Source organism: Octopus bimaculoides, chromosome 6 (genome assembly GCF_046866305.1).
Source record: "Octopus bimaculoides isolate indiv1 chromosome 6, ASM4686630v1, whole genome shotgun sequence".
In the NCBI taxonomy this organism is placed as follows: Eukaryota; Metazoa; Mollusca; class Cephalopoda; order Octopoda; family Octopodidae; genus Octopus; species Octopus bimaculoides.
In genome coordinates, this window is record NC_142933.1 from 79,235,000 (window position 1) to 79,260,196 (window position 25,197).

General features: G+C 37.2%; 1 protein-coding gene across 3 annotated transcripts; it reads right to left on the minus strand.

The window, feature by feature from the left end:
- Nucleotides 1–734: 734 nt before the first annotated feature.
- LOC106876892 (L-fucose dehydrogenase) lies at nt 735–21,910 on the minus strand. 3 transcript variants are annotated; one of them, XM_089354133.1, is made up of 9 exons: nt 21,721–21,910; nt 20,744–20,782; nt 15,510–15,607; nt 12,765–12,831; nt 12,431–12,522; nt 10,736–10,840; nt 8,868–8,935; nt 5,701–5,797; nt 735–1,089 (listed from the first exon to the last, which is right to left on the minus strand). In XM_089354133.1, exons 1-9 carry the CDS (start codon nt 21,806–21,808, stop codon nt 940–942), a joined length of 804 nt encoding a protein of 267 aa, XP_089210259.1. In that variant the 5' UTR covers nt 21,809–21,910; the 3' UTR covers nt 735–939. The 3 variants fall into 3 exon arrangements, with proteins under 3 accessions (XP_089210259.1, XP_089210260.1, XP_089210261.1); XM_089354134.1 differs by lacking the exon at nt 20,744–20,782 and having other exon boundaries at nt 21,721–21,905; XM_089354135.1 differs by lacking the exons at nt 20,744–20,782; nt 21,721–21,910 and adding an exon at nt 19,319–19,763.
- Between the last annotated feature and the right edge of the window lie 3,287 nt (nt 21,911–25,197).

Genomic DNA, 25,197 nt, shown 5'->3' on the forward strand with positions numbered 1-25,197 from the left:
AGCTCAACCCCACCAGCATTTTTACCTGACTTGAAAATTTGATGGTTGGTAAGAGGAAGGGAATCCAACTGTAGAAAAATCCATCTCAGCAATATTCCATGTGATCCATGTGAGCATGGAAGAGTGGACGTTAAAACAATGCTGATCTCATTATTGGTGTACAATAGCATCGTTAGCATTGAAGACACTTGGCCAAAGTGCCAAGCAATGGAACTGAACACAAAACCACATGGACTTGTAAAGTGAAATTTTTAATCATACAGACATACCTGCAAGTATTGATATTGGTTTCAACTTTTTGGCACAAGACCAGCAGTGTCAGGGGAAGGTTTAAGTCAATTATATCAAATAAAGTGCTCAACTAATACTTATTTCATTAACCCTAAAAGGATGAAAGTCAAAGACAACCTCAGTGGAATCCTGACCTATATGAAGAATAGTGCACAGCAGCAGATTAGCTATCAGCAAGTTGAAATTCCAGTCAGGTTTCAATTCTGAGTTAGTGCAAACACTTCATTTATATATTTTGAGAAAGATATGAGAATGAAGTGAGTTCATTCATAACTTTTGACAAGGCGTGAATATTACAAAATCTCTTTTTCAAAAACAGACCTTTGTGATTTCTTATTTAGAACGTCTTAGCTTTGATAAAAAAATGAGATGATATGAAAGTCATGCCATTCTCAGAATCATTAAGCTAATTAACTATGTAATTGCTACAGAAAATTTCCAACTGACAAAATCAATAAAGTCTTTATTGACTTGAAATCGCTTTAAATTACAAGCAAATATGATATATTTTCAAAAATGCACATACAAATCATTCAAGTTATTGTAGAAAAATATTAATCCCAAATTTGGAAAATATCAATTATCTAACAGCATAAATTTATTTTCCTTTTCCTTCTTTTCATTTTGTTCTCCATTATTCTGAGTTCCTTAAGATGGAGTAACTTCACTCTTGCTGCCAACAGAAATATCTATTCCTCCAGAAACATTCATATCCATACCAGTACAAAATGTGCCATCTGCTGCTAGGTAAAGACATGCTGTACTAATCTCTGAAGGTGTTCCCATACGACCCATAACCTGCAAACAAAAAACATAAATATTTAATTAATGGAAGTTGTTCTTAATAAACTATAATTATTAGTTGTTTGTAGGTGGACAGAGGACATCTGCATAAAGGAGTGTCAAGCTCTAGCTGTGGAGGGTACCTGCGGAAGGTACCTGTGGAAGGGGTAAACCCAGGCAGACATGGGACAAAGTGCTGAGAAAGGATCTTTGGATGCTGGGCCTCAATGAGGAAATGACAAGGGACCAGGAGGTGTGGGGATTCGCTGTACTTGATAAGACATATCAAGCTAAGTAAAATCACTGTCTTCCACACATACAGAATTGTCCTTTTAGGTGTGAGTGTCACTTAAAAAGCACCCGTGCTGGTGCTGTATGAACGCACCCATGCTGGAGGCATGTAAAAAGGACCCAGCATACTCTGTTAAGTGACTGGTGTTAGGAAGGGCAGCCAGACATAGAAACCATGCCACAAAAGGCATTTGGAGTCTGGACAGCTCCCTCCTAGCCAGCTCCATGTCAAACCATCCAAACCATGCCAGCATGGAAAGCAGATGGTAAATGATGATGATGATGATGATGATTTAACATTCCAACTGGAAAGAAGCAGAAAGAACAGCCCAGAGTTCAGAACAGTGGTAAAAAGTCATTGAAGGTCTATGCTATTACTGGACATGTTGCTGAGACCTCTTTCGGTCACGAGTGACCATGGGATTGCACCTAGAAAGTTACCCTCCCTGGCACAAGTTCGGGCAAGGTTGTTTCTGGAAGACCATCAGGCGCCCATGCATACCAGCTTTCCCTCTCTATGCCACCGATGTTATCCAAGGGAAAGGCAAACGCCATACAGCTTGACACCTGTGACGTCGCAACTCATTTCTACAGATGAGTGAACTGGAGCAACATGAAATAAAGTGTCTTGCTCAAGACCACAACACACAGCCCGGTTCAGGATTCAAACTCACAACCTCGCGATTGTAAGCTCGACACTCTAACCACTGAGCCATGCACCTTCACACACTGGACATGTAATGTCTGTATATATAAATGACAGCATTTAAATAAGCTGATTCAGTATGATAGGAATCAAATGGAGAGTAGAATCTTTTTGGTTGCTGTCACAGATTTCCTTATTTGTTCAATTTTGTTCCAGTTGTTTTAAAATTTGTTTATACCAATTTAGTTTCGTATGCTAATTATGACAATGAAATAAATTTTGGTCATAAATTAATAAATAAAAAGTTTTAAAAAGCTTTTAAAGTTTGCAAATTTGGGGTAATTTTAGCCCATCAAAAACCACCATAATACACATGACCATAAACCTCACACTGGAGTCTGTTTCCATAACAACAAGCAAAGCCATAGTCTACCTTGTTTGCTCACATATTTTCCAACCTTAATTCTTTGTACCTCATTTTCATAATTTGACCTGTTTTCCTGGACATTTTCCACATTACAATTCTATATCTAAATACAGTATTACCACTGCAAAATCTTGTAACCTTTCATGTTTGATGGAGAAAATGGATACCAAGAGGATGCAGCTTCTTACTTTGGAGACAAGGGTGTTGTAGCTAAAAACAAGTTGTGTAAAGAGAGACATAATATGAAGAAGCTGGAATATTTCTCAAGACTTTATTCATTAAAGCTCATTAAAACTTTCATAACATTTTGCTCTCATTTTGTTGCTGCTGTCAATCCTTTTGTGACAGACAACTATCATGCAAAAAATGCCAGCTTCTGATTCATGTTTTTTGATTGACTAAAAATGATCAAACTTTGAACTGCTGTAAGATTTTTCTGAATTTTTTCTCAGGAATAAATGAATCTCAAATTTGGATTCAGCATGAAAAATTACATTATAGGAAAGTGGGTTATACATCTTTAGATTGTATACCTGACTTCCTACTATAAAATTAAGAATATAACGGAACGCTGAACTCCAGACTAAACAACTTAAACAACATTTATTCAGGTGGTAAACATACATATCTTTACAATTGGTGATGTGTGTGTATGAGCATAGTTGTGGGGACGTTGTTCTGTAGTTGTGAGCGAGCTGTCTTGTGTAAGTCCGAAAGATGTAGAGACAGCTTGCTCACACGTACATGCTCAATCGCTGGCCAGCGAGAAAGAGAATGAATTGAGCGGGAAACGCTTGCTTGTTTAATTCTACGCATGCGTAAGACTATGCATGCGCAGGCGTTACTACAACATCAATATATCAAATTTGGAAATCAGTGACAGCAAGCAAAAAAATTTGCAGAGTACAAGAAAGAATGCACTAGTACAGGCATGTGGTACATATAGATGATGACAGATATCTGAAGAAAAGTTTAGTGAGTGTGGTCACCAATTTCTAGTATGAAAGTTTTCATAGAAAAGTCCTGTGAGTGAGCTTTTGAGAAGCTGTGTAATGGAATATCAGAAGGCAATTTTTAAACAAATAATGTAATTTATTAAATTATCACAAAAGCTAACAAGTAATAAGAGCATAACCAGGGAGTGTGTGCATCAGTCAGAGAAAGCATTTCTACATATGTTTGAAAAATAGGTTCAGCTGGAAATCATCATAAGCTCACAGAAATGGAGCTAGCTTAAATAAAAATCTACTGTTCCTAACAAGACCAGAGTAGTGGGCCGATATCATCAAGAATTTCATGGAGTGAAGTGGGCATAAGTGAAATAGGCTGTTCATGATGTAGCAAGCTGAGAGTGGCTAGACATTTAGAGTTAGAGGTGTGAAGTTGGTGTGAAAAACAATGAGGCTGTTCCAAGAGAAATGTTGCTCATCTGGCATCTATCTGATAACATTAAAAACTCCCACTTCACTTCATGGACAGAGAACTGCCTTTGATATTCATATATGCCCAGCCCTGATCGGCTGGAGAATGCCATAGTACAACAGTGCTATGATGTGGCCATTAAAATAGCTTACTACAAAAGTATTCAAAGTTGAAATCTGTGGAAATGGAGACCCAAGAAGACTGAACTCTGGATGCTGATCCTCATAGAGGAGATAACAAAGGACTGAGATAATTGGCAACAAGCAGTGCTAGAGAATATTTACACACTTGTGCAAACATCATTAAATCAATGTCAGAAATGGTGGTAGTAACAGACGCTAGGGGGCATAATATATGTATTTATATACATGTGTGTCTATCTATGTATGTTACACACACTAACATCAGGGTCCCTCACATAATGTGTCCTTGTCAATATAGTTTCCATACAATAAAGATATCTTTTGTTTGTTTATTTCAATTTTGTCTATTTTACAGTTATGAAACATCAATAAAGTATTCAGGAGAGGATTATAGCTTTACCGTTTGTACAAACAAACCACACACAAAAGAGAATGGAGTAAGAGGTATCCCATGGTTAAACATATCAATTGCAGTACATATTTTTAAAGTTGCAGAGATGTAAATAAACCAATACCAATAGTCAGAAGGTATTGGTCTTCTTTGGGCTGTAGTAGAAGACACTTGCTCATAGTGCCATGCAGTGGGACTAAACCTGAAACCACATGGTTGCAAAGTGAGCTTTACTATCATCATCATGGTTTTTCCACTGCTTTTTGGACTCATCTATAATGTTCACTGCTGCTCAGTGCTGGCTGGGCTCATGCCATTTCCACTCAGGGATTCTTGACTTGCTCACCTCTTTAATTTCATCACTTACTGTTGCATCCATATGCCAGGAAGTCTCATGTTAACTACTACATGCAGTTCTTCCTTCCCATGCATCAGCTCTTTGGACCTTCCTCCTTGCTCTGTTCTTTTCTGCAGGTGTTGACTTGCAACAAAGTCTGAGAGGGACATTAATGGCACCAATCTCATCAGATTTTTTACAGCTGGGTGCCCTTCCTGTCACTAACCCTCACCTATTTCCAAGCAGGGTGATATCATCCCATGGTCAGACATGCTCTCACATAACATTGGAAATGCATAATACAGCTTGTATGGCATTGAAAATCATTTATTAATGACTTGTCGGGATGTAAAAACAAACTTGTTTGTTTACATATGGCGTAACCTATACGACATCTAGCATTCCTAGATGATTCTATATCTTCTTAAATTGCAGAAGAATTTGGCGGTCAGGCGGTTTAGCTTAAATGGTAAAACATTCTAACCGGATATTAGAGGGATGTGAGTCCGGTCATCATGGCTAGCTGCCGACAAATTTTTCTGCTTTTAAAACGAAAAAAGAATTTTATCCTTTATATTGATACTGTTCAGTATCTATGCGTTGAATAAAATTTATCTTTCTACTTGTTCTACCATACATTTCGGCGCTTCGAAAAACAAACTTGTTTGTTTACATATGGCGTATACTATAAAGTATATTAAACGTTTTTTATAAGTCAATACTGTGTGCTACTGTGTGAGCAGCGTTTATAACTATCATGCAATGTCAAGGAGATACAAACATACACACATGATGAGCTTCTTTCAGTTTCTGTTTGCCAAATCCATTCACAAAGCTTTAGTTGGTCTGGGAATTTAAGAGAAAACACTTCCCCAATGTACCATATGGAAAGGCTGAACTCTAAATCAAGAGATTGGGAAAGATGTTTCATAACCTTACAGCCAAACACATTTGTGAAATATTTCTCACCTGGTAAGACACTCCATCATTGTAAAATTCTTCTGGATTCTCTGCCTTGGACATTACTTCTTCCCACAGAGGTGTCCATATGGCTCCAGGAGAAATTCTAAAAAGACAAAAAATTTTAAAAGTATTTTCCTAAGTCATTGTAAGCCACATCTCTGATCTTTGTTGTACAACAACCAGCATTAACTTTGTAACATGTGCAAGGAAGAAGCAATTTCAGACACACAGGCAAGAGCACCAATTCATTACAAACTGTTCTCTTCTCCCCACTCCTAACATCAATGAACTATTGTATATCTTGTCATGTGGACCTACTTTAACCTCATAGTACTATTGGGTCATTCCACTTGTTGGTTGTTTTTGTGATAGACAGAAGGAAGGGTTGCCTACATCAGCCATATATATCTTAACTTATTCTTGTTTCAGTCATTCAGTGTGGATCTTTTGGGGCACCGCCTTGAAGGGTTTTAGTCAAAGGAATCAATCCCAGTATCTAATTTTAAAGCCTAGTATTTATTTTATCAGTCTCTTACACTGAATTGCTATGTTACGAGGATGTAAACAAACCAACATTAGTTGTCAAGCAGTGGTAACGGACAAACACAAAGGCACACACACATAGATACAGGCATATATTTATATATATGATGGGCTTCTTCCAGTTTCTGTCAATCAAATCCTCTCACAAGTTTTTTGTCGGCCTGTAAGTATAATAGAAGATACTTGTACAAGGTGCTATGTTGTGGGACAGAAACAGGAACCATGTGATTGAGAAGCCAATTTCTTATTACACTCACATGTATATGCCTATATATATATATATATATATATATATATATATATATATATATATACGGTGTATTTTATGTGCAGGTGACACATAAAATACACCATTTTGAGCGTGGCCGTTGCCAGTACCGCCTGACTGGCCTTCATGCCGGTGGCACATAAAAGCACCCACTACATTCTCTGAGTGGTTGGCGTTAGGAAGGGCATCCAGCTGTAGAAACTCTGCCAAATCAGATTGGAGCCTGGTGTAGCTATTTGGTTTCACCAGTCCTCAGTCAAATCGTCCAACCCATGCTAGCATGGAAAGCAGATGTTAAACGACGACGATGATGATGATAATGATATATATGCCTTTGAATATTTAAATTAACTATTTATATATCTTTACAATACTTCAATAACACCCTTACTTTTATTTTATCTCAAATGAAAATAGTTATGAGGTAGTGCTGAAAAGTTCCTGGCTTTAAGGATTTCGTGAAAGGCCTGGTTAGAGACCCAACCTTCTGAGTTCTTTTACAAGGCTTAGAAAAACTGAAGCACTGCTACAACAGGCATATGAATCTGAGATGGGAATATGTTTAATAAAATCCTAATTAACTGACCCTCTTGTATTTTTTTTATCCAAAGCCAGGAACTTTTCAGCACAACCTCATACATATTTACTCTAGAAGCAACTGTAGGTTTTGTCTCCAAAGTATTGCATTCAGTGAACTGGATCATTAAGATACTAGAAAAAGACTTGCATGTAGCTACTTAAGAGTAATTTTTTTTCTTTTTGTGTATGAGATAAGTGGTCTTTTTATTCACTACCATTATTAGAACGTATGGCTACTGGATTCTATTTTAGTTTCGAGGAAATTCAACATACTTCAAATGTGTCACCAAATTTCAGATAATTGTAAATGCTTGATATAAAGTTTGTACAATTCAATTAGTTATTCTGTAACTTAGGTCATCTAGGACATCTTAACTGCATTATGGGTCTGCAAGCAAAGTAATGCACTATGGTCATTGTATTTATTGACAGCAAGCCACAACATGTCCCCAGGAGAAATGAATGTACTGGCATCTACAATAAGTGGAGCCTGGGGAAAAAATAGGCTGGGAAACACTAATGTAAACAATTCATATTTTATAATGAGACTGTTTAATTACCAAAAACTTAGGTCATCAGGGACATCTTGACTGTATTATGGGTCTGTAAGCAAAGCAATGAACTATGGTCATTGTAGTTATTGACAACAAACTACAACATAAAGTAGCATTAGACCCCAGTGTCATGGGCGCTCCTGGATAACTACCCTGCTTGTCCATACCTTAAGACAGCACTGCAAGTCAGTTTTTATTGAGCAGATTTATGGTATGCATATAAACAGTCGAATGACATTGTGTGATCTGCTTTTCCAGTTGTATCATACTTCTGTCAGACTGAGGACATACAGCATATTCTGATATGCAGTAGTTAATTACACATGTTGCATTGCTATGGTCTGCTACTGAACATAATTTAGGTATGTTTGTCAATAACAATTTGTTAGATAAACTACATTTCCAAAATAATCAAAAAGGCTGAAGATATCATAGCATCACCGAGTAAGACCTTTGTCAGCTGCTCATTTGCTATTTATTTAAACCTATATATGATTTGAGTACATCCACACTTATAGTTTGCATCACTTGTCCGTAATTGACATCGTGTCCAGAATATCATTCTACTAGAAGCTGTCCAGAGATGTATAACCAGACAAATACCCTCTGTCAGCCCCTTATCATATCTTGAACATCTTGCTTCTCTGGGTATTGACACACTAAAGTTTCAACATCTTGCAAGTGACTCTGTAGAAGCTCATAAGATTACCACCATCTTTATCCAATTTTTTAACTTTACTACCCATAAACAAGCTTATAAAACCAAAAATCAGAGTAGCACTCATGGCTTATAGAAACAGTTTTTTCTTGCTCAGAATTATTAAAGCACGGAATAATGTACTCATATTAGCTGTCAAAACAGAGCATCTCTAAAAAATTCCATGATTCCAGAAATTTGCCAACAATACTCCTGAAATGCTTATACACTGTTTATGACACTTTTACTGCTTGATTTTCTGTACTTCTTGTAGTTTTTATCCGCTTTTCTATGGATGCACTTTTGGTTCTCATTGCTGCCTTTCTTACTGGACTTATTGCTGCTTTTTGTCCACTCTTCTACCATTTTTTGATGAGCTGTAGAACACCTGAGCACCGTATAAATAAACCCATTATTACTATTATTAGATTGAAGCCAAATTTTCAGTGGTACCTCTCAAAAAGTTTGCTAATGTCTCTAAGAAGCAACAATTGCAGAAATGGGTTTCATATTTAGAGAGAATTTTACTCACGTATTCACTCGAACACCATGTTTAGCTTCACTGATAGCCAATGCCTTTGACATGCTTGCAACAGCACCCTGCCAGCAAAATATAAATGATAAACATGTTAAAGAATGACAAAGTTTCTATTCAAAATTTGACCTTAATTTCTTATTTGACTTTCATTGTGTCACAAAGTTGATATGACTGAGATAGTCTGATCTAGAGTATGAGGATATAATAAAGCTGATAAGAGTATGAAAACTGCTTGAAATAATGGTATATTGAGTTCAGTCACAGGCCAAGGTGTACATACATATACATGGCAAATACATCAGGTGACAATGAGTGAAGTAGGAAGTCATTAAGAATGTAATGTTTTACAAAACAGAAAAAAATAGGTAATATGAAATTATTTTATCAATTCTGAACTCGTTGATAAATTTTGTATTGCTTATATTAATACAGCAGTAGAATAATACATTGTTGATCAAATGATCCAGTACGGTTGATTGACCTGCTAAAAAGAGCAACCCAAACTCACAAATTACTTATAGAAATGGAGGGACCATTACTATTTTGTGTATCAAATATATTTTCCAATATATCATTCTTTCAAGAAGGAAATTTGGCTGGTATTTCTTGCAGGTTGAGTGACCAATATGGAAGGCTTGTTGTATTCTCAATATAAGAATGAAACTGGAAAATATGCTAAAAATAAACTGGTACATATTTATTAGTGGCTGAGCCAATGGGGGAGTTTCTATATGATCACTAAAGCTGTTAGAATGAGCAGCTAAACCTCTCATATTCCACACTACTGTTTGAAGATAAGGATACATAAGAGAATGTAATGTCAGACTCCTTTAAACCTTAAAGAAAGGCAGAATGGTCATGGCTGGAATGGTTTTTATCATAGGTTTACTTGGTTAGTATTAATGTGGAGCTTATCAAAAACGTAGTATGATTTGATAAATGTAGATACGATATCCATTTTCAGGAACCTTTGGTTCCAAAGCCTTTTCAGGTTACAGACTTTTCTGAATCATGGGTGGTCACTTTGGTCCACACATAATTAAATGAAATACAGACTCTTGTACATTAGTGTAAATACAACGAGTTCATTTATAGTGTACTTTGCAAGGTATCAGGGAACTAGTCTGGTGGTTGCAAGAATTTAAAGTTCCTTCTTGTAAATTAGAATGGCCTAGCTGGAGCCTTGGATATTTCATGGAGTAGACAACCTCTACAACACTTCCTGCAGTAGTCTCTTGGTGAAAAATTGTTTCACTAGACCGATTTCTATTCAAGCATCACCCCTGTCATTATCAACTGTTTATGATCAGAGAGGATCAAATGAAAAGCAACAATTGACTTGGTTTATCAAATATGAATGCAATAATTTATATATATGATTTTCTTATATAAACAAATATATACATTCACTTGGACACACTCCTCATACAATTCTAAAGTAAATATGAATATATGGTACAGATATGCTAAACTAAATATACAGCACAGAAATATATGTGGTATATAATAATCCATTATAGTCATCCACGCAAAACTACCAATATAAAACATGAGCAAACTAATGATTCACAAATGCAATAAGTTACAAAATAAAATTTTCCTTAAAGTTCATTACACAACTCTCTATTTAAGTCGTGGATTGATAGGTCTTTACCAATAACTCATACGGTAACTTGATCCAAGCAAAAGCAGTAGCAAAAGTAAAGAGCATAATGCATATGCTAACTTTCTAACAGAAAGACAAGCAGAATTATAATGTGATTATTTAGAGGTTCTGGTTTATAAATGCCTGGAAAGACAGTATTGTGTCTGTATTCGATTTTTGAAGAAGAATAAAAAATAAAATATATGACACTACTTACTTTTGATGCTGTATAAGGGATGGAGTCTTTCTGGCCAAGGTAAGACACCACACTAGCAATATTAATGATGTTACCTTTGGCAAGGCGTATGTGGGGAAGGGCATACTAAATAAGAAATAAGAAAAAAAAGTTTAAAAAATCAGATCTATATAAGGCTAGAAAACACAGAAAACTGAAAATGTTTATGATATAAGTGTAGAGAAATATGTAATGAGTTTTGTTAAAAAAAGTAAACTAAGGGATTTGGAATTAACAAAGGATTGGTTAAGTAATGTAGACTCCTCTGATGCAAAATCAATAAGGTTCTAAAATTGATATGGGCACGGCTGTGGCTCTGTGGTAAGAAGTTTGCTTCTCAACCGTAGGATTCCACGTTCAATCCAACTGTGTGACATGGGTAAGTGTCTTCTACCGTAGTCTTAGGCTCTGGGTGAACCAAAGCCTTGTGAGTGGATTTGATAGATGGAAACTGAAAGAAGTCCATCATGTGTGTGGACACACGCACACACACATACATGTATGTTTGTCCATCAGCACTACTTGATAACTGGTATCGGTTTGTTTATATTCTCATAACTTAGCAGTTTGGAAAAGTGACTGGTAGAATAGGTACCAACTTTAAAAAAATAAGTAACGTACTCAATTTGCTCAACTAAACTCTTCAAGAAGGTGCTCCAGCATGGCTGCAGTCTGATGACAGAAACAAGATACACACACACACACGGAGTCAGATGTATCTTCGTCATTATTCAATGCCTATTTTCCATGCTGGCATGGGTTGGATGGTTTGATCAGGGCTGGCAAGCTGGAAAACAGTTTGTTTCTGCTTGATTAATAGTATTTGCATTGCATTGTGGGCCTGTAATCGAGTATATTGAAAATATTGAATTCATCATTCATAAATACATCAACTATGAACTCCTTTTTGTTCTTGAATCTTATAGTTGCATTGTTTTTGATAAATGTATTACATGATATAGTTTAAGTATGGTTACAAAACTAGGAGAACTGTTAAATGCTTTTAAGGGGACAGAAATCAATTTATTGCAATCAACCATACTCTCTCAGAAAGGTCAACAATTCTTCATGGGTGTTTCCAGAGAAGTCTTCAGATTTCATAGATGTACAGGTGTCATTGGCAGTAGGGAAAATTCCATGAATGAAGTCCATGAACTGCTAACACTTCTAAAACGACTCATGCGATAGTTCCTGGTAGTTTATGTTCTGTAGATCTAATGAGTGTTAAAGTGAGTTATATAGAGTAAGAAAAAAGTTGAAATCTTGGGAGTTGTTTCTTCTGTTGCCAGCAGAAGATATCTCTGTATGTAAGAAAAATAAACCCTATAGATCATTCATAAAAACTATGATGATGTTTGGTAATGAGACATGGTCATAGAGTGCATTGATAGAGAAGTGTTAATTTTCATGAAAGGCAATGTATAATTGAGCTGTGAGTGTGACAGGACACTAAAAGCATCTGTTAATGTCCCCAGGAAAAATGAATGCACTGGCATGGATGTGTACAATGGATTTCCAATGAGTGTTGTGAAAAATAAATAAATAAAAAAGATAACGCTGTTTGCTTATAGCGGAAGGTATTTAACATAGAAAAATTAAGACAGGATGTAAAGAAATGAAACAATAACGATGATTTATAAGAGAAGAATACAGAAATTAAGTAATGAGGAAAATCACCTTGCATGTAAGGAATACAGCAATTAAATTTACTTGAAGAAGCTTATTAAAGCTTTCAACTGTAACATCTTCAATGGCAGCACATCCTGGATCTGGAAAAAAAATCCATTTGTTATAAATCATTTGGTATCCCAATATTACAGTGAAAAATACTTCAAGATGTTATTACTGTGGCAACAAGAAGTTGTCAAAATGTGATGACTGGTGGTAACAAGATGTAATCAAAGAATTGTCTGCTCTTTCTCGTAAGTCATGAGACCTCATAGAGGCACCCTTATTGGTTTGTAATATAAATAATTTGGAAAAAAAAAGTCTAAGAGTGATGTTAACTTACGGTAGCCAGCATTGTTGATTAAACAGTCTATGGTGCCATACTTCTCAACCACCTTTTCAATCATGTTCTGGCAAGAGAGAAAAGATCAAGAATATTAAACCATAATATAAATACCTATATATCTACATACATACATATCATCATCATCATCATCATCATCATCATCGAATATATATATATATATATATTTGAAGAAAAGCAACAAAAATTCAATAGGTTATAGCAGTACGTACATTTCGTACAAACTTCATTTATTCATGTAGTGAGAACATGAACATGAATAAATGAAGTTTGTACAAAACGTACGTACTGCTATAACCTATTGAATTTTTGTTGCTTTTCTTCAAATTTTATCCACCAAATCTCTTGATTTTGTTTTTGGTTTTTACCCTATCAAATTCTGGTGTCTCAAACATTTTAAGTACCACATTTAATCTTTTGATTAAATCTATATTATTATTATTATTATTATTATATATATATATATATATATATATATATAACATAGGGTAAAATTAATTAATTAATTAATAATTAATAATTTTACCAAGTGGTCAGTACGTTAAAAAAACCTTTTTAGGTGAATTATACAAAATATTCTATAATTATATACATAATTATAATTAGGGGTCAGCTAAGTGCTTTGCCACATACTGAATTAGAAATAGACGCTAATGTCTTTTCAACTACCATAAAAATCTCTGAGACAATAACACACTTTTTTCATCATCATCATCATCATCATCGTTTAACGTCCGTTTTCCATGCTGGCATGGGTTGGACTGTTTGACTGGGGTCTGGGAAACCAGGAGGCTGCAACTAGGCCCCAATCTGATCTGGCAGTGTTTCTACAGCTGGATGCCCTTCCTAACGCCAACCACTCTGAGAGTGTAGCGGGTGCTTTTTACGTGCTACCAGCACAGGAGCCAGAGGAGCTGGTATCGACCACGATTGACAGAATAAGACAGAACCCAGAACCATGTGGTTGGGAAGAAAAATTCTTACCACACAGTCATGCCTCTGTGTGTGTGTGTGTGTGTGTGTGTGTGTGTGTGTGTGTGTGTGTGTGTGTGTGTGTGTGTGTGTGCGTGCGTGTTTCTTTCCCTGCTTCAACTGTCCAAAAGGAATTTACACCAGTGATAGCAAATTAATTTTACTTCAGGTCTCTTACTCAGCAACACTGCAGGTAGTTTTATGCTCTGGGATATTCCAGGCAAGTTTGTCTTTCTGCTTTGGATCCAATTGTTATATGGTTTGGCTTTTATCTGTGATGTCCTCTATTAGGTGTTTTAGCCTCTTCACTGTCATTTATCATAGCTTCTAAAATTCATTTAATTTGCAGACAAATCTCTTTTCTTATGTCAATAAAAAAAAATATTTGTGTATGTTTACCCATTCACATTGCTCAATCATGAAAGGAGTTCTCTCCCTTCCATGCCAGAAAAAGAAAGAAAAAATCATCTAGGTGCAGGTGTGGGTGTGTGGTTAAGAAGCTTGCTTCTCAAACATGTAGTTTTGGGTTCAATCCCACTGCACAGCACTTTGGTCAAATGGCTTCTACAATAGTCCTGCGTCAACCCTAGCTTTATGAGTGATTTTAGTAGACAGATTCCGAAAGAAGCCCATAACACGCATGCATGCATGGGTGCTAGTATGCAGCAGCGGTCTACTACGGTGTCAAACAGTACAGCCAGGGTTATCTACCTTATGAGGAAAGACACACATGATTTATTTGTATTGTTCCTTAATGACATAAGAAGTGTTTATCGTTAAAATGGATTGTCTTGATTTATCTGTGTAATTTCTTTATCATATAAAATAATATAAGATTCAATATTTCTTATTTGTGTAATTACTTTATAATGTACGAAGTGTTTTATTTCTGAAATAGTTGAAAGATAAGGTAGATTGTGGCGGCGCAATGGCCCACTGCTTAGGGCAGCGGACTCGCGGTCACAGGATCACAGTTTCGATTCCCAGACTGGGCGTTGTGAGTGTTTATTGAGCGAAAACACCTGAAAGCTCCACGAGGCTCCGGCAGGGGATGGTGGCGAACCCTGCTGTACTCTTCCACCACAACTTTCTCTCACTCTTACTTCCTGTTTCTGTTGTGCCTGTAATTCAAAGGGTCAGCCTTGTCACACTGTGTCACGCTGAATATCCCCGAAAACTACGTTAAGGGTACACGTGTCTGTGGAGTGCTCAGCCACTTGCACGTTAATTTCACGAGCAGGCTGTTCCGTTGATTGGATCAACTGGAACCCCCGACGTGCCAACGAAATAATATAAGATTCAATATTTCTTATTTGTGTAATTCCTTTATAATGCACGAAGTGTTTTATCTCTGAAATAGCTGAAAGATAAAGTAGATAGCTTGATACCGTGGTAGACAGCATACTATACTAGCACCCATGCATGCGCGCGCACGTGCGTGCATGTGTGCGTGCGTGTGTGTGTGTGTATTCCATAGCACAGCTTCATAACCAGTGTTGTTGTAAATACATCCCCCGCAACTTAGCGATCCGGTAAAAGACACTGCTGGGATAAGCACCCAACTTACAAAAAATATGTTCTGGAGGCAATTTGTTCAACTAAACCTTTCAATGCAGTGCCCCAGCTTGGCTACAGTGAAATGACTGAAACAAGATAATATTTTCTCCTTCTCTATATATCCTATTTTAGGCTTTTAATGTTCCGTGCATGTGGTAGTCTTTCATCAGCTCATAAAACATTATTCTCCCTTACTTTGATTTGTGCTTCATCACGTAAATTACAGTTGATATAATATGCTTCTCCAAGTCCCATTTTGTTCATTTTTTCTTCTATAGGCTTAGCTTCATCATCTGAAATAGAATTTTTTTAAAAAAGAAACAATGAAATCAAAATACATTTATGCATATTTTGCTTTAAAACTTCACCATAAATTTACACAAAAATATAAGAAAAACAAATTTAAAAATCGATTCTATAAATCCTATCACATTTGATGAAATGTGCTTGTAGATTCAGGGGAGTGAACTCATTGAAATTTTATAATTTAAACAACATTCACATCCCAACACACATCTGTGCATATAATGGCGCGCGTGCATGTGTGTGTGCGTGTGTGTGTGTGTGTGTGTGTGTGTGTGTGTGTGTGCGTGTGCGTGCGTGCGCCTGCTTCCACAAGAATGGGTATGCGATTAAGAAGTTTGCTCCCAACTATATGGCCTTGAGTTAAACCAATGCATGGCTGCTTGGCTACGTGTTGCATGTGTTTATGCAATATACATTTGTTGATAACTTGAATAACAAGGGGAGAGTCATTTTCTTATCGTGCCTTAAAATTTAACACACTCACCGTTAAAGATAAAGATAATAAAGATAATAAGTTGAATAACAAGGATATATATAAAACAGCTTAGCATATACCTTACTGAGGTCATAAGAATTTATTGACATTTGAGAGAAAGTAGAGTAAATCTTTCTTGGATAGGATATATTGATAACTAGCAGTATAGCCCGGCGTTGCCCGGGATTAAGCTAGGATTATGAAGTGATCAAGTGCTTTATTTCAAACCAAAATAAGTAACATTGACATCAGATTTGCGCTGAATCCGTTGAAATTGGTTGGCTGAAAATGGTTTGCAGGCAATTTGATTGTGAAATCCCATAAGGAATCAGTTTATTGGGAATCTGGATTGGAGCAGCTTAGGAAAACTTACCACAGCCTTAACCAAAAAATAAGGGGCCTGTCCCTCTAGGTTACGTCTATGAGCAACTTAGCCAATCACTGATATCAGCCGAGTGAGCATTGTTGTTGGAGAAGTCAGCATTGTCCAATAAAAAAGTGGAAGAGTCCATAAGTCATGTTGCCATGGTTTGAGAATATGTCTGGCCAATGCTTCCGGATCACTGTTTATAACCACATCGGCTGCAATGACAACTTGTCTATAAAACTTCGCTATAGACAACATTGCGTGTTCTGCCCTGAGGAGCATTTCTACTACCCACACGGGAGCAGGCCACATAAAGTTGCCCATGTGAAAAGCATGGCTACCCCAAATGGATGCCTGCCACCGATAGTGTTTGGCCTTGGGATTTGTTGATGGACATGGCAAAGCATGGTCTCACCGGGAACTGCGATCTGCGGAAGTGAAATGGTATGTCTGACCCCGAGGGATAAAGGTGCATCCTTGAAATGAAAACATTTTCACCCCTCCTGCACTCTGTAACAATGATGGCCTCAATCAAGTGGGGCATCAGGGACTTAACTACTAAGCGGGTCCCATTGCACTGTTTAGGCGGAAGCAAGTTTCTGATTAGTATAATTGGGCATCCAACCCTTAGGTGGAAGCCCTGCTGGCTCCAATGAGTTGAGAAACTCGATAGGGTGATTGACAATGTCTTGGGGGTCACAGGTCCGGTCAATCGATTTGTAGATGCACTCCTCACCCGGAATTCGGCTTATGAGCTGGTCATTGATAGCACTGACAGCTACATTTTTGGGAGCCAGGATAGTTCTTTCACTGAGCCAATTGATGTCTGCATTGTTACTTTCTAGATTGGGGAACACTGTTTCCAAAAGATCAGAAGGGTTGTCCATTGTGTTGCACAGTTCAGAGATGGATATGTCGCCCTTATCATTCTTAGGAACCTTCCCTTCTCCAAGGGCTAAAATGTCTTCAGCAAATGCTGCAGACGTGCAATCACCAAGCAAGTGCGCACGCATGTTTGAGCTTAGGCTTAACATCTTAACCTGGGGTCACAACGTGGATGACTTAAGGTATGCACGCACTTCATCAGCCCTGGTTCCTTTAGGGATGACAGGAAGGGTTTGTCGGAAATCTCCTGAAAGCAATAGAGTTACACCACCCATAGAAGCTGTAGAATCCCTGATGTCTTTCAGTGACCGGTCCAGTGCCTCAGGGCACCCTTATTGGCCATTGTGCATTCGTCCCATACAATGAGACGGCACTGTCTAAGAACTTCAGCTTCCTCTGAATTTTTGCTAATATTGCAAGTAGGAACCTCGGCCCTCACCAAATCCAAAGGCAGCTTCAATGCCGAGTGCACCGTCCTACCTCCTGGCAATAACGTAGCAGCGATTCCCGAGGATGCAACAGCTAGCGCAATTTGTTTCTCGCGACAAATCTTAGCAAGTATTAATCGTGTTACAAAGGATTTGCCGGTACCTCCAGGAGCATCGAGGAAAAAAATGCCGCCCACTTGTTTTTCAACAGCACTGACGACAGTTTCGTACGCCAGCCTCTGATCAGGGAGCAATTTCAGTTCATTTACTCTCAGGTACTCCGCAAGGCCATCAGCGTCATACGACAACTCCAGAAGTAACTTTGGTGCGAGTGTGTTAACGTCCTGTCGCAATGAGGAAAGCAAACCGAATGTGTTCAATGCCGCCCCACCCATTTTGAGCAGGACATCCTCAATTTCAATCAGCGCATTATTGTAGATCAGGTCATTGTATCCAATGTCAGCATTAGGGCACTGTTGCTTTGCCATCCAAAGGTAGTCCTCGGACATAGGGTCCCTGTACTTCACCCACAAAGAAACTGGATCGGACAACCCACATTTTGGGAGCAAAATAGCGAAGACTTGCCATAGACTTTTGGGTGAGTTTAGCAAAGCCCCTTCAGCCAAAGTAGAATCCCATTGTGAGTCATCCTCCAAAAGCCCACGCTGAAAGCAGGCTGCCCGAAATGTGTCATAACACACATTGTCAACAGTTCTGATATCGTGGAAGCTTTCTGGACCGACAACTTCATGGAGAAGGAGTCGCAAGTAAAAACACTCCTGCTGGCTTGAGTGCACCGTGTATACCCTCCCGAGGCAATCCGAAAACTTAATGCCTGGATGCCCATCTACATCAACCCCCGACTGTCTCCGTGTCCAAACGTTTTTATCCCACACAAAGTAGGATGGCAGTTGCGGATAAATAAGACGCTTTGCAAATGAAGCTGGTTTTCAAACACAGACAACGTTACGCGGTCGTTTTCAATGAAGAGTAACTTGTTTCGTCAAACAAACAGCTGAAAAATAAAGCAAAATGCAACAGAATAGAATGAAATTGAAATATATAATAAAATAAAAAAATCAAGAATGCAGACTCTCTACATAAGAAATATGCTACAAAACCCTGTTTTTGAAACTATATCTAATGTTTAAGAAGAAAAAAAAGCATTTTACATTTTCAGCCTCGGAAATCCACTCCCCACACACACATTGATCTTTTCACCATCTATTTTTCAATGTACGGGGAAAATACAGAGATTAAGAATATGGAAAACATTTTTTCACTCTTCGTAAGAAACATAACAGTCAAGTAAAGAATTTAAACAAAAGAGCAAACAAAAACTAAGAAACCAAATGTGCTAGTTGCTAATTACATCGTCATTGGGTTTTATTTTCTAATTGAATGAACCAACATACAAAGATGAAAAATAAGGAAAACATTTTTAAATCTTAAATTTACCAAGTACAGGTAAATTTTTAGATAACACTAGCACGATTTTCACTAAGAAAAAAATAAAATGGAACACTGACAAATTGTTACATACCTCGTTGTTTCATTGTTGTTAAAGAAATGGATGGCGAAAAATCGCCGAAGACACTTGTTACAGAAAAGGCCGATATTAAGGGCTCGTTCCAGCGTGAAATATAAACAAAACTCTTTCGCTCCCAAAGTAGCATGTGTGTGAATGAGAGGGGGGGGGGAGAAAGATGAACGATATAAAATAAATAAATGATTTAAAGTAAATATATTTTAATTGTTGTGTGAGAAAGTATATATAATCTCATAAAATATATTGTCTTTTGAAAACATTGAACCTATATCTCATGTTTAAGAAGAAAAAAAAGAAAATTGACATTTAAATTTTTGATGAAGGCTGACATTTTATCTTCCTTTTCTTTCTCATTAAACGCTTTCTTTCTCCCATTCCCAGTTTTTCTTGGCGAAAGAGATAGAGAGAGCGCGCTCTCCCTCTCTATCTCTCTCCCTCCCTTACACACATTTATCTCTCTTTCTTTCTTTCTTCCTTTTTCTCTTTCTCTCTCTCTTTCCCTGTCTCACACACACAGCAACATTACACACACACACATGCTGCTCTCTCACATTAAGAAAAGAACTTCACATACACACCACACTTTCTGTCTCGCATACTCACTATAAAAAGATAGCGTCTATTTCTTTTTGGCAACATGTGTTTTGTGTGTAATGTTGCTGTGTGTGTGAGAGAAGGAGAGAAAGAAAGAAAGAAAGAAAGAGAGAGATAACCGGCATGTGTGGGTAAGGGAGGGAGAGAGAGAGAAGGTATTTTTTTCTTACCACACAACTGTTAAGAAATAGCCGCCCTCTCCTACTTTTTTTTTGTCACGCTGGCAAACAAAATGTAACTCTCCTTCACCCTCCCTCTCACACACATACAATTTCTCTCTCTCTCTCTCTCTCTCTCGCCTTCACGCGCGTACGCACAGATTTGACTTCGCCATGTCAACAAACTTCAAAATTGGTAAAAGCTTATCGATTTTTACAGCTATACGCGGGTGCCTCTGAGAGAAAAATTTCGCTAAAATGCACATAAAGTCATTCCGAATCTTCTCCTAAAATTGGAGCGACATGCGTGCTAATTTGTGGACGTGCATAAACCACATTCACGTACACACACACACAAACATCCTCTCTTTTATAGATATTGATATGTAAATATTCTTTTCTATTCTAATCACAAGGCCCGAAATTTTTTTTTTTTGTCGGGGTGGGGGCAGTCGATTAGATCGACCCCAGTACGCAACTGGTACTTAATTTATCGACCCGAGAAGATGAAAGACAAAGTCGACCTCGGCGGAATTTGAACTCAGAACGTAAAGACAGACGAAATACCGCTAAGCATTTTGCCCGGTGTGCTAACGTTTCTGCCAGCTCGCCGCCTGTAAATATTGTGTTGAAAAACGTTCTGGATAGAAAAAGTTAAGTCTCATACCAAGGATGTCACAAAAGGCAACTTTTGCACCATTCTTCACTGCAAGGAAAATAAAAAAGAAAAAAAAAGTTATGACAATATCATTCTAACTTAAATAACAGAAAATGGTTAATCATTCGAGTAATTATTTCCAATTTGACTTGTTTCAATTAAATAAAAGCCTTCAGGGAGTATACAGATATTTCTAGGATGGAAACCCAAACAAAACTAGAGATTTCATAACATATGATTGATTGTTTATACAAGTGATGTGGAACCTTATAATTGGGCTGTGGGGTTATTCACTTCACAATTATGGAGTTTTGAGTTCAGTCCCACTCAGTGACATCTTGGGCAAATGTATTCTAGTATTATCCCAAGCTGACCAATGTTTTCCCAGTTTTCGAACTGAACCATTGAGTTTAGAAATGATCATTATGACTGTTAGATCAGTTAAACAAGCTTTGATGAGGTTGGTGCGTTAAGCACCACCTCCATGCCTCAGAAGTGGAATGACTATTGATAACACTCTACTAAGGTGGGAGTGTTTTGTTCATGCAAAGTTAAATAGTACTTCTTGTAATGACCTGTGATAAAGAACAGATATTACAAATAACTTACAAACTTCTCATCGCTTGCTTTTAAAAAAAAAAATATAAACATCACTTAAAGAGAAGAGAAATTTAGTAATATATCAAATTTAGTACATGATGTCAGACATAAGTAAATGTGTATTTGGCTGTTCAGTTCTGTCCTGTAGATAAATGACAATGTCATACACTCAGTCAAGACATCGCAGAGTGTGACCGAAAGATTGCTGAGAAAGTCGTATTTCAGAACTTTCACAACATTCTATTCTTAACGAGCTAAAGTTCTGCCTGTAATACACACACACATACAGAGAGAAAGAGAGAGAGAGAGAGAGAGAGAGAGAGAGAGTGTGTGTGTGTGTGTGTAGATGACAACAAAAACAAGTTAATTAAAACAAATATAGTTACCGAATGTTTCTACACATCCTTTCCCAATTCCTCGGGCACCACCAGTAACGATGACAACTTTGTCCTTATATCGGAGAGACGATGCCATGTCTACAGATACAGATTTCGCTTAAGATGAAAATGAATTCAGTGTGTTACACTGTTGCCTCTTTGTGAAAAACACCCCACCCATTTTTTTTTTTTTAAATCTCTTCTAGATAAAGCTCGAGAGGTGTTGTTTTTTATTTCTTTTTATTATATCGTCTCCCTTTAACTTTCTACTATCAATACACCACCACCACCATCATCACTATAATTTTCAGTAACAAAACTAATTTCGGTTAATGTTTACATCTTGACTCGGAAATGAAAATCCCCCCCCCCCCCAATATTGGAATGGGTGTAAAACAATGTGAAGGAAACGAATATGGAAGAACAAATACACGCAAAGCAATGGGAGGGTGAGGAGAGGACTTCAGAAAATTCACAAGATCCGAGTTTTTCCCTCATAACTTTTAGAAAAATGGAGTTTTTTCAACGAAATTTTATAGAAAAACCTTTGAAACGGCATACATTACGATTGTAAAGGAATTTGAGGGGAAAATCTTTTCCAAGGGGGTGGGGAGAGGACTTCGGAAAATTCACAAGACCCAAGTTTTTCCCCCATAACTGTATATGTGTGTGTGTGTGTGTATATATGTGTATATGTGTGTGTATATATAAATGTGTATATGTGTGTATGTATATATATGTATGTTTATACATGTATATATATATATATATATATATATATATATTTTTTTTTTTTCATTTCAAGGTTTCAGCTCAGAGCTGCGGCCATGCTGATATATGTGTGTGTGTGTGTGTGTGTATACTCTTTACTTGTTTCAGTCTTTTGACTGTGGCCATGCTGGAGCACCACCTTTAGTCGAGCAAATCGACCCCAGGACTTATTCTTTTGGGAGCCTAGTACTTATTCTATCGGTCTCTTTTTGCCGAACCGCTAAGTTACGGGGACATAATCACACCAGCATCGATTGTCAAGCGATGTTGGGGGGACAAACACAGACACACATACATACATATATATACATATATACGACGGGCTTCTTTCAGTTTCCGTCTACCAAATTCACTCACAAGGCTTTGGTCGGCCCGAGGCTATAGTAGAAGACACTTGCACAAGATGCCACGTAGTGGGACTGAACCCGGGACCATGTGGTTGGTAAGCAAGCTACTTACCACACAGTCACTCCTACGCCTACATATATATATAATATATATATGTATGTTTATAATATATATATGTATATATATAATATATATATGTATATATATATATATAATATATATATATATATATATATATATATATATATATATATATATATATATATATATATATATTATATATATATGTATATATATATATATATATATCTTTCTCTCTCTATATAGATAGATAGAGAGAGAGAGAGAGAGGAAGTAATAATGAGTGAACAAGAATAACGACGAAGGGTTAAAAAAGCGTAAAAATAATTGAAAATGAAATAAAATTGAAGCTAAAACATTAAAAGTTATTGAAAGCGGGTAGAAATAAACATTACGTAGTGTAGTAGTACTGCGCTAGAGTATCTGTAGAAAGTTGAATGTGATTTCGGAATATAACGAGGAAAAATTCGGATCTTGGGAATTTTCCAAAAGTCCTCTCCCCACCTCAAGATTTTCCCCCATAAATTTCTTTATAATCGTAATGTATGCCGTTTCAAAGGTATTTATATAAAATTTCATTGAAAAAAAAAACCATTTTCCTAAAAGTTATGAGAGAAAAAACTCGAATTTTGTGAATTTTCCGAAGTTCTCTCCCCACCCCCTTGGAAAAGATTTTCCCCCATAAATTTCTTTATAATCGTAATGTATGCCGTTTCAAAGATATTTATATAAAATTTCATTGAAAAAAAAACCATTTTCCTAAAAGTTATGAGAGAAAAAACTCGAATTTTGTGAATTTTCCGAAGTCCTCTCCCCACCCCCTTGGAAAAGATTTTCCCCCATAAATTTCTTTATAATCATAACGTATGCCGTTTCAAAGGTATTTATATAAAATTTCACTGAAAAAAAAAACCATTTTCCTAAAAGTTATGAGGAAAAATCTCGAATTTTGTGAATTTTCCGAAGTCCTCCCCCCACCCCCTTAGAAAAGATTTTCCCCATAAATTTCTTTATAATCGTAATGTATGCCGTTCCAAAGGTATTTCTATAAAATTTCGTTGAAAAAACTCCATTTTCCTAAAAGTTATGAGGGAAAAACTCGGATCTTATGAATTTTCTGAAGTCCTCTCCTCACCCTCCCATTGCTTTGCGCGTATTTGTTTTTCCATATTCGTTTCCTACACATTGTTTTACACCCATTCCAATATTGGGGGGGGGGGAGATTTTCATTTCCGGGTCAAGATGTAAACATTAACTTTCAATTCAGTTCAGCTGATTGTTTGGTGATGTATTTCTTCTCGGACAATAACGAACGTAATCAGTTTCTTTCTCTCTGAATATATATGTGTGTGTGTGTGTGTGTATACTCTTTACTTGTTTCAGTCTTTTGACTGTGGCCATGCTGGAGCACCGCCTTTAGTCGAGCAAATCGACCCCAGGACTTATTCTTTGGAAGCCTAGTACTTATTCTATCGGTCTCTTTTGCTGAACCGCTAAGTTACGGGGACATAAACACACCAGCATCGGTTGTCAAGCGATGTTGGGGGGACAAACACAGACATACAAACACATACACACATACATATATATATACATATATACGACAGGCTTCTTTCAGTTTCCGTCTACCAAATCCACTCACAAGGCTTTGGTCGGCCCGAGGCTATAGTAGAAGACATTTGCCCAAGATGCCACGCAGTGGGACTGAACCCGGGACCATGTGGTTGGTAAGCAAGTTACTTACCACACAGCCACTCCTACGCCTGTTCATCTTTCTTTATCTACATTTCTTTAATCTCACCACCAGAACACCACTCTCTGCTAAATATTCTTTTCTACTCTAAGCACAAGGCCTGAAGTTTTAGGGGAGCGGGGGCAGTCGATAAGATCGACCCAGTACGCAACTGGTACTTAATTTATTGACCCCGAAAGGATGAGAGGCAAAGTCGACCTCGGTGGAATTTGAACTCAATATTGTATCTTAAACAACTCTTTCTCTTCATCTTTCCCTTCAGTTAACTTTTTAACTACATAATAAGTATTCCTTATGTACTCCATCGCATGTCGTTAACACTTCTCTCTTCCTCTTGGGAGAGGGTAAGCTGATTATATCGACCCCAGTGCTCAACTGGTATTTATTTTATCTACCATGAAAGGATGAAAGGCAAAGTCAACCTTGACAGAATTTGAACTGAGAACGTAAAGATGGACGAAATGCCGCTAAGCATTTTGCCTGGCATGCTTACAATTCTGCCAGCTCACAGCCTTATTTTAAAAACGGCTATC

Coding starts and splice junctions, on each gene's coding strand:
- LOC106876892 (XM_089354135.1), bottom strand. CDS start 19,451: ATGCTACTTTGGGAGCGAAAGAGTTTTGTTTATATTTCACGCTGGAAC. Junction 15,608..19,318: donor AACAACAATGAAACAACGAG/GTATGTAACAAT, acceptor ATTCTATTTCAG/ATGATGAAGCTAAGCCTATA. Junction 10,841..12,430: donor CTGTATTCCTTACATGCAAG/GTGATTTTCCTC, acceptor TTTCTTATTTAG/TATGCCCTTCCCCACATACG.